At 30.1% G+C, this 11,282-nt stretch overlaps 1 protein-coding gene across 2 annotated transcripts; it reads left to right on the top strand.

Moving 5' to 3' along the window:
- Positions 1 to 6,310: 6,310 nt before the first annotated feature.
- On the top strand, positions 6,311 to 10,177 carry LOC146932806 (uncharacterized). 2 transcript variants are annotated; one of them, XM_085704559.1, is made up of 4 exons: positions 6,311 to 6,342; positions 8,145 to 9,005; positions 9,317 to 9,475; positions 9,662 to 10,177. In XM_085704559.1, the coding sequence occupies exons 2-4, from the start codon at positions 8,151 to 8,153 to the stop codon at positions 9,935 to 9,937; spliced, it is 1,290 nt and encodes a 429-aa protein (XP_085560685.1). In that variant the 5' UTR covers positions 6,311 to 6,342; positions 8,145 to 8,150; the 3' UTR covers positions 9,938 to 10,177. The 2 variants fall into 2 exon arrangements, with proteins under 2 accessions (XP_085560685.1, XP_085560686.1); XM_085704560.1 differs by having other exon boundaries at positions 6,311 to 7,863.
- Positions 10,178 to 11,282: the final 1,105 nt, after the last annotated feature.

Genomic DNA, 11,282 nt, shown 5'->3' with positions numbered 1-11,282 from the left:
CTCAAAATTCTTAAAAGGTTTTCCTTGTTCAATGTATAGCGACTGTGTTCCTTAACAAACCCAAGTTAATCGCTGTGTATTGGTATGTTATGAGAAATCTATGGTTTTATATTCTAATTTGTCAAAACCCAGTTTTTCGACGTATGATTTCAATCTATTATTCATTCATATATATATATATATATATATATATATATATATATATATATATATATATATATATATTATTCTAAAAGTTGTTAAACGGATTCTCTTGGTTAATCGCGAACAAAACCCGATATTTTCGATTTGCGATTTCCATGAACTGGGTCGATATACCTTAAAATTGATATGTGGGTTCTTTTCTTCTCTCAATTTTGATCAAATCCGTACCAAAATATCCGTGTTTCACCGCTAAATCGTCATAAACAGTCGGGTCATCGGCGGGTCAATCTCGACCCGTTTCAACCAAACCGGGTGAAGATGAAGACAGGCGCGTGGTAACACGCGCACATAAAAAAAGGGAAAACTCTATTGCAAACCCACGCGCGAACAGGCGCGTGGGAGCGCGTGTGTAATGATAAACTTTTATAATTTATAGTGGGAGTATTGAAAAAATTTATTCTAAGAGTTCTATTCTGGATAAAATAGAAAACTATTTGACACACTTGTATTCTAAATAATAACTTTTGTTATTATACTACTTCATATAAATAAATTAAGTCATATTTATGATGTGCTAATTTTAAATATTGTTAAGCACATTTTTCTATTATTTGAATATGACCAAAATTGAGTAAATTAAGAATTGTTTATGCATGATATTATTTTATCATATTCTTTTAGGCATAAACATTATTGATTTGTATAATTGTAATCTCACCTATCGTGGATACAATTATGCAAATTTTGTTAAATAGATTAGCATTATATTGGTGACAGTCATACCCTATCGGTGTTTTGTTATTAATATAATTGTTATTATTCAATGTACATAAAATGTTTATACTTATGTCAATTATAATACTCTATCATTGTTTAAATTTTGAGACATAAGAATTGTACATTGTGATGATATAGTTCTTACTTATTATTATCCTTAAGGTCCTTGAACGAGATTATAATAAGTAAGTTACTCTATTAAAAGACATGTAGAAAATTGTATAAATTTTCCAATCCAATATTATTACATTTTGAATTAAATTTTTACCTAAATGTGATTTTATATATATATAAATATATCGGATTGCTACTATCCCTTTGTTATGTGAGTGACGGACATACCCTATCGGTGTGACGTTACTTAACATATCATTTTGTGATAGAGAAATAGTTGAATATTTTATTAAAATATCTTTCAAACTTTTTAATTCAACTATCATTGTTTATTCTCTATCAAGTGGGAGAATCATTGCTATGTATTGTGTAACGTGATGGACATACCCTATCGATACGACATTACTTAACATAATCATCCTTTTGTGGGTAAGATGGTTTAACTATCATTCTCCACCAAGTGGAGAAAATATCATTCTTCAACAAGTGAGAAAAATTCTATGTCAACTAACTATATCTCATAAACAAATATATTTATTTGTTTCTTAACTTTAGATATGAAATTATTGTAGAGACTTATATTGAGGATATTAATTATGCTATTGCTATTCTTTAATACTTATGGAAGCTTATGACTATTTTCTCTTATATCCTCAGTAATAATAAAATATAAGTCTTGTGTATTTCCGCTGCTTGTAACCTAATTTTTTTTTTCTTTCTCAAATGTGGGGAAGTATAATTGCAGCATTTGAGTTTTGAGTGAGTTACTAAAAATTGTGAATAGAGTCTTATATCGTATTTTATAATAATAAGATACTTATCTCACTCATATGATGATAAACTTTTTTTCATCATATTCTGTCATATAAAGGTTACTATATTTATAAAATTCTTTGGAATTTTAATTGTGAAAAGGAGATCTTGTGTTATAAAATTCTTAAATGAAAATTTACATTCTCCTTAATTCCAAATGCAGAATATGTGGTTAACTATGAAAACCAATTTTTGATGATATCTGTCATTGATAAAATATGTATTTAAGGGGTTTTATATTATCCTTGAGTTACCAATTGTGTTAATAATTATGCTATGCTTATGTTCAAAATATGTCGTTGAGTTCATGCAACTCTGTTAGTTAAAATGATATAACCACTTTTGTTAATAATTTTGCACTAGCAATTAAGTATCCCACTCTAGAATATTACATTATTATAATATTTTTATATCAGTGATCACTAATGAGAATCCCACTTACTCTTGTTTATATATATGTGGGATCAGTGGGAGTGTGTACACAACACTATATATTATGAGCTCAAATGAGAAATCTCACTCTTGTTTATATTATATGTGAGATCAAGAGAAATCTGTACACAATATTATTTTCGTCATCGCCATATACTCTTGTGCACACTATAAAATATGGCATAGCTTACGAGACTTTAAACTTTAGTCTCATTCTATTATATTGAGATATATATTAAAATTCTATCAATCTCAATGAGCATCATAATTGGATGCTTAAGTCAATTTTGTTGGAATATGCACAATAACTTCTTGGCATGCAAATATACATTGTGCTTCTGTTTTACCAACATTCCACATTTTATGAGGTCATAAATAGTAAGTACAAAGTATAATATCAATACTCCTATCGAGTATGATATTGTGTTCTTGTGGTACTTATAATTTGAGATAATCATAAATGTTCTTTTGTTATTGACATTCTAGTGGCCACATTAATCCACATCTTTTTCTTTAAATTAAGTGTCTATGTTAATCCAATTTGGGGATTATTGAATTTCCTATTTTGCTTTTATGGATTTTCATAGTCACATTTTTTATAAAACTTGGATTAATTGAATGTCGTAGAACATTTATTAATTTTGACTATATATAATTACACTCTCTTAATATGATATCCCTATAAGTAATTACTATTCGTGTACCTATGTGGATATATGACTTCTGTAATATTGAAAACTCATTGGCAGAACCACTAACCACAGACTTATATATATGAGTATTGTAACTCATAATGATTTGATTAAGTCTATGTTATTTTGGGTTAGTGGGAGTTTGTTATAGCATTTTAAAATGGTTGGGCTATTCTTTAGTGACACATTCTTTTAATTCAAACGTGTCACTATAAATTCATCATTTGTTAGAAAAATGAATCTTTGATCTGTATGTTTTGTTTTCCCTAACGGATTCAATTTCTACAGCATTAAAGCTTACTTCTCTTTTGAATGATTAGTGCTTTGACCATACATATAATTTTAAAATTTAAATTATTTATGACAAGTGAATTTTTTTTTATTCTTTTAGTAATTGAGTATTGTCATCCAAGTGGGAGATTGTTGGATTAATTATTTAATTAATCAATTATGGATTGACAATAATCAATTATTATAAGTTAATGTCATAATATAAATTATGGTCTATTGTGTTAAGCACTAATTAGTTCATGAATATGTGTGATTGGGCTATTCTTTCTAAATGGACCGTGATGGGTTGGACCATTTAGCCAAGCTCAATGAGAGGTCTCTGCCCTCAGCCGTTTAGCTATTTAAACGTCATCCCATCAGACGGTTAATTGTATTCTGAACATTCTCGTGCTAAACGGAATGAGGGTAGTCATCCCTCTCATCCTTCTGCTTCTTTCGTCAACCTAATTCAAGGTACACAATTTTTTGTTCTTTCTTTGTTATTGATGATATGCTATAATTTGTATCTAGTGATCTATGACTAAAAATTCTAAAACTTTTATCAAGAGGCAGATAAATTTTTTGAAATTCAAATAGGTTAGTAGAAGAGGAGGGTTAAAAAAATTAGGGTTGCTTCTATTAGTAATTAATGCAGGATTAGTGGAGGGAAATATTAGGTTAAGTGATAAGCTAGATCTAATAAGCTTTAAGAGTATGTGATAGAATATAATTTTCAATTACTAAACGACAGTTAAAATTGTACTAGGTATTTATCTTTCTAAATTTTAAGATGTATTTTTTTTTCCTCAAATACCAATTTTTATATTTTTAAAAAATAATTAATTATCATACAAGCTAGTGAGAAATGAATAAAATATGTAATCTTGATTTCCCCCTAAAAAAATGTATTATATAAAATGTATATATTTTAGGGTCTTGTTAAATTGTACCTAAAAGACACATGTTAAAGAATATAAAAGTATAAGTTTCGTATTGGAATGATTAATTTGTAAAGTTTAAAGAATTGAATGTACATATGCAATAATAATGTCGATAAACTATCAAACTTTAGTAATTTTCTCTATTTATAGCATAAACACAACACAAAAGTGTCGATTATTATTATACCAATGTTAGCATACATAGACTTGATCGAAAAAAATGTTAGCATACATAGTTCATAATATTCAAAATAAAAATTTAAATATAAAATTATGGTTATATAAAATATAATCAATCCCCACTTACTTTTGTGTAGAAATTTGTAGATGATTTTATATTTAAAAAACAAAACTTTTTTTTAATGGTTTTATAATCAAGGACAAAATAAGTACCGATTCAGATTAATCAAGAGACTTAAAATTTGAACTGACATCGATTCAACTAACTTACCAATACTTCCATGAACTTATTTACGAAAGAAATTTGGGTAAAAAAAATTAATATATATTTTTTTTGGTGGTCGGGGTTTGAACCACCGACCTTACATACATTATGCATTATAATTATGCATTATACATACCAACTAAGCTAAGGAGAAAAAATTGATAATATTTACTGGCCCGATTGTGTGTTCCAATTGCCTAAGTGTATTGAATTGCCGACTCATGGTTTGTAGTTTTCAACTGTATTAATGAGGGATACGACGAAAAATATGAATAAATGAACCCACCATTCGGAAAAAATGAACAATGAATCCAAGAGTGATATTAGCAACAAAAAAAAAATGAATCCAAGAGTGAAATAAATAATGAATACTTTCCTCAAAAAAAAATAATAATAATGAATACTGGTAATAATAAAGGAAAAATAAAATGACTGAATAACGAATTCAAATAGTTGATCAGTTCCTAGTTACAAAACTATTTACAAAAAATTGTTCACATATAAAATCATCTACAAATATATTTATTACTCTTTTTTAAAATATACTCTTTATTGATACGGACAGGTCAGAACCTTGGGTTGTGCAAGGAGCTCGATGGAGCCGGGCTTCCCCAAGGTATGGGTCTCAAAAAAAAATTATAGTCAAGTAGTACTACTAAGTACTACCCCATTAAAAAAATCCTTATTCTCTTTCTCTACCATGCGTTCCATCACCATCACTCCATCGGACTTTCCTTTTCTTCTTCTCTGATTTGATTTCCTTTTTCGATTCTATTGTCTTGTTTTAGGCTTATTAGAATTGAGTCAACTTGCTTTTGGTGTTAGGTGGGTGTTTTTCTGGGAGGGTGGTTTGAGGTTCCTCGTGTATACGGTAGTGATTTTCACTTTTGGGTGTATCGCATATATACGGCACCTTGTATTTATCTTTTAAAATTTTTACATAGAACATTGTTCTTTTAAAAAAATACATTTTTATTTTATTACGGGCCTCTTTTCACTTACAAAACCGAGCCTCCGGATTCGTAGAAACGACCCTGGATACGGAGTATCATTTTGTTTTGGGTATAAAAAGTAACATTGAATACATTTATTCATAAAGAATAATATAGTAATAATCACATAAGTTTCAAACAAATTTACTACTCCAACAACTTTTTTCAATAATCATGATTTTTGTTATAGTTTTTTTTTTTATAAATGAATTCTTCTATCATGTGAAAATTTGCATATGTTAAGGAAATTAAAATAGTAAGTTTTGTATTGAAATTTGTAGATTTTATATTAAATATATAATTTCTTCATTTTTTTCACTAAAAAGTTGCTATTTATAGTTTCTTTAACATGTGTAATGTAGCAATATTGCACTTGTTTGACAAACCCTTTTATAAAAAGGGTCGCTGAGTAACTCACTTGAGTTGTCCTGGTGGTATTGGCTTGGGACCTGGGAGTGTGCTCCTCCTCGAAATCTTAGGTTCGATTATCTCCAGTATCAATTTAAGTGGGTTAATTTAACTTCTTGAAAAGAAAAAAAAAAAAAAAAAGGGACGCTGAGTAGCAAATTTGGACTTTACTTTCTCATGAGTGAAAGTAATCTGAGGACGTGGCTCTTCAAAAAAAAACACTTTCATTCAATTCAACCCCATTCATCTATCTATAAATACATGTGAGTCTATTTGAATGATACAAACCATCTCACACACACTCTAAATTTGAGGTACGCAACCTGTTCTACATGCTGTTGCTTTTTATGTTCCTCAAATCTTACTTTGGTGTGATCAATTGTTAATACTTCGGCACCGTCTACCGTGAGAGACCTTTGTAGGTCTCCTACGGTGCGCAAGATTGATTTTTTTTTTTTTTTTTCTGACAAAAGTGCACAAGAACAAATTGGCCGTTGGATAATAAAGGCATGTAGATCTTATTGTACATTGTCGGCACCTATCCATCTCCCTTTTCATATTCTCTCTCCTTTCAACCCAGATATGAAGCTATCAGATGCACAAACAGTACCGCACCACAACAAAATTATCAAGATCTGGGCAAGGAAGGAATGCTATTATCCATTGATGTCGTCGCCGTTCCAAACCCTGCACGTCAATACCATCTACCGAAAATACTTCCTCCGCCGACATGGGTGTTGCAATTGTTTTGATTCCTTCAAAGAAAGTACTATTACAAGTTTAGATTTTTCAAAAATTAGAGAGAAAATTTTCTAACCTCTTCCATTTTCATCCAATATCATTTTTTTTTGAGGGATCATCCAATATCATTTATAAACCATGAAATAAAAATCAAATAAAAGTCAAATAAATCTCCTTCGGTGCATCAAATTTGTTGTTGTTATGTTACTGTAAGGGTTTAGCTTCTTATTAATTATATCATGTGTTCTTTTCTGCTATGAATTCCATTTTTTGGGGGTCTGTTATTCTGCTATGAATTTATGTTCTGGGTTCTTTTTTTTCAATGGGATGAATAGAAAATTAATTGAAAATGGGTTTAGCTTCTTATATGAATCGAAGAAAATTAATTGAAAATGGGTTTAACTTCTTATATGGAAAGAAAATTGATTCATGTCATGTTTTTCTCCTTTTTCTTTGTTGATGAAATTTGAGTCGCAACAACAAGAAGATCACCAAGGTTAGGTTGGTACCTGGTTGAGAGAGAAAATAGAAGAGTAATTTAAAATAAAAGAAAGTGATTGGATGTTGTTGGTGTATAGTAAGTATTTTGATCAAAAAGTTAATTAATTCTTATCCAATGGTTCATACTCATTTTGTTAAAAAAAAAAAAAAAAACAACCATGTCTCCTACCGTAGGTACACGTATTCACACATTCACATATTAGAATATGTTCGATCAAAATTGGACGATCCAAAATCCAACTCGATGTTTTATAATAGTAGAGTAAATATTAAAAGGGAAATGTTAAGCAGTGTCTCCGGGGCACTAGTTAAGGAATTATAAAAGAAAATGTTTTCTCAGAAATTGTGTATTTTACTTTTTGAAACTTGAAAAAAGTGTTGCTTTTAATGCTGACTTTGTTTTTACTTTCCATTTTTAGCTGTTTAACTAGTGTCTCGGGGACACTAGTTAACATGATCCATGTTAAAATATGCATTTTCTAAGGTGTTAGATCTAGATCTGACAGTCACTAACGTTTTGACTTTATGAATGCATGAAAACACTGAAATGAAATCAGAAAGTTGTTTAGCTCTCAGTTTATGTCATAATTAAGGTTTGGCTATAAGTTTATGTCATAATTAAAGTTTTAAAAATCTTCTCTTCTATGCAATTTGAAAACTCTATCTGGCTTGTTTATTTTTCAAGCTAAGTATTCTATTATTTGGAGGACTAGTACTTTGCAAGTTTTTTTTTTTTTTTTTATCGTTATATATATACTCATTTAATTTCATAATTTTGTTGTACTAATATGAACACAATACATTTTTCACAATCTTCTGTTTAATATTTTTTAGTCAATGATTAGTAAATTACTAATAAATATTTTTTTGGCAGATCAACATGTGGTCTGTACCTAGACATTTTGTTTTTCCATTGGCAATACTCTTGCTGTTGTTTGGCACACCATGCTCAGGTTCTTTTGGGAAAACTGAAAATAAGATAAAATCATCTGTATTTTTGTCCCCCAAATTTGAGCTAGGACCTGGATCAGTTATCAATAGATATTATTATGATATTGATTTTCCAAGAGGTCATATAGCAATCAAGAGTTTTCATGCTGAAGTAGTTGATGAAGCTGGTAATCCTATACCTCTCCATGAAACTTATCTCCATCATTGGGTTGTTGAAAGATATCAACAAAGTAAACATGTCACACACATAAGAAATGATGGCCAAAGGATGCCTGAAAATTCTGATAATGTTATGCTGAGGAACAGTGGTATATGCCAAGGAAATAAAAACGGACAGTACTTTGGGCTTGGATCTGAAACACGAGGAACGGTGACCGATATTCCGGATCCATTCGGAATAGAGATAGGTAATCCTGCAGATATTCCAGAAGGATATGAGGAGATATGGATGGTAAACGTTCATGCCATTGATACGCGCGGTGTGGAGGATAAGTTAGGGTGCACTGAGTGTAAGTGTGACCTTTATAATGTTACAGTTGATGAATATGGAAGGTCAATAAGGTCAGATTATAAAGGAGGCGTGTTATGTTGTTACGATTATACACAGTGCAAGTTGAAGGAAGGTTTTGAGGGTCCAAAGAGAAGCCTTTACTTAAGATACACAGTTAAATGGGTTGATTGGGATGATTTTATAGTGGCTGTTAAGATATATATAATTGATGTTACCGATACTTTGAAACTATCAGATGATTCAAAAGGAATGAACTCAGATCATGATTGCAAGGTAAATGAATTCATCACGAAACACGCAGTCAATGCATCGAATGTTAGATCAAGATCGGTCAGTTCACAAAATATACAAATTTTGATTTTTTTTATTTTTTTTTATATTAAAATCCAAAATACGGAGCTTGAAATCTAGGACTGTCCGATCTTGAACCAACAGTCTATGTCGATTGCGTGAATGTAGAGTCTCGAGAATGCAAGGAATCCAAATTTGTAGTTTGTTTGTCTCAATCTCAATTTAACTCTGAAATGTAACACTATTCCAATGTTGGGTATTATAGTAAAGCAACGTGGATTTCTTTGTTTCAGGTTGAGTATCAAGTTGAATCTTGCAGCATAAACCATAAGGAGGAAAATGGTTGTGTTCATGTGAAGAGGACAAGTCTCCCATTTCAAACTGGTGGCTATGTGATCTATGGTGTTGCTCATCAACATTCAGGTGGAATTGGGTCCACCTTATATGGACAGGTAATTTCCAATAGTTACATACAACTTACGGTTATTTTTAAATACTTGGTGTTGCGTAATACTTTGATCTTGCAACCTCAAGAGACATATTCTTCGAATTTTCTCGAGGTTAAGTATAAAATTGTCATTAGTGTCATTTTGTTACATAGTAGTGTGTTTTATGACATTTATGGATTATGTTTTCAGGATGAGAGGGTTATATGTTCTTCAATACCAAGTTATGGAAATGGAAACGAAGCTGGAAATGAGACAGGCTACGTTGTAGGAATGTCCACCTGTTATCCTAAACCAGGCTCTCTAAAGATAAATGATGGTGAAACTTTAACTTTAGAGTCTAAATACAACAACACCAAGGAACACATTGGAGTAATGGGACTTTTCTACCTATTGGTGGCAGAACAGCTCCCACATCAACACTTTAGACATTCTACTCGTTCTTCATTTTTTTTGGATATAATGTAATATGCAACGTGATAAATTTGTTGTACCAAATATATCTGCTTAATTAATGTAAAACGAACTTCAATTCAGCATAGGGACCGGCCACGGATGTGGCTTGCTCTCTAAAAATGACACTGCATTGCATGCATGATTGGAGAAGATCTTCTTTGGCATCTTTCATTGAAAAATGCGTATGGTAAGTAAGAATAAGAATGAACGGAAGGATGAGTCGATTAGATTAAGAGGAAGGAGGAGTAGGCATCGACCTAGTTAGTCGTTCTGAGTGAAGCTGAGGAGGTTCTTGGACTAGTTTCTCATGTATAAATAAATAAAATAATAAGGCTGCTTCTTTCTAGAAAGGGTATTTTGTCCAACTTTGAAAATAGCAATAATTATTTAGCAAAGGTCAAATTGGTAAATCATATATTATTATTGAAAATGTTAACGTGCGTCTAGAACAATGTTAGTATACCAAAAATAGAAATTATGTATTTAAAATTGTGTTTATTTATCGAAAGTAAAAGATTTAAATTTTCTTAATAAATATTTTTTTTTACAAATTTATTAATAAAATACATGTTATTTATAGAATATTTAAATATATAGCCTCAAGACACATATCATGACCCTATTTCTATCGACAACTTTGTTATTTAGACACAGAGATGGACGCTGTATACGAATGAGTATGAAAGTTAACCTTATGTGAGAGAAAACTAACGGAGGAACAAGACCGACACAATAATTATTGAGGTCTAAAGTGAACACTAAAGCAATATCAGCAAAATAAAAGTTTTGGTCCTCCAAATATTTGACGTCACCACTTTTGATTCATACCTTTAATTTGTGTTAACTCATGTGTTTCATACAAGATTTTAATTTATTTATTTTTTGCAGTCGGGTTTATTATAATAAAAAAAATCCTTTTTTTTGCAAATTTTTTGAATTTTTTTACAAAGATGAATTAAATATAAACTTTTATATTTTTGGTGCGTAAAAAACTCATTTAATATTTAATTCATGTTTTGTTAAAAAAAATGGAAGAGATTCTCATAATGTCTTAAAAATTCGTGAAAAGTCATTAAAAAATGTGAAAGGTATACACGACATGAAGCATTGACCAAAAGTGTTGACGAAAAATATTTAGAGGATTAAAAATTGAAGAAATTTTTTGAAAGACTAAAAGCGAAACTTAAAAAATTTATAGGGATAAAAAAATAATTTAACCCTTATATTTTTTTAGGGGAAATTTAACCCTTGTTTAAATTTTACATTTCTTGCTTTATGATGTGGGCATAGCGAGCCAGGTTTGTTCAATTTTTCGAAGAAAATAAATTTTAATCAATTTAAAAACTTACGTTTTTTA

Source organism: Medicago sativa, chromosome 4, assembly GCF_051527215.1.
Source record: "Medicago sativa cultivar Bolivia chromosome 4, Bolivia_mono, whole genome shotgun sequence".
Lineage (NCBI taxonomy): Eukaryota > Viridiplantae > Streptophyta > Magnoliopsida > Fabales > Fabaceae > Medicago > Medicago sativa.
The sequence above is the reverse complement of the archived record's forward strand: the minus strand, read 5'-3'. Positions and strand labels throughout refer to the sequence as shown.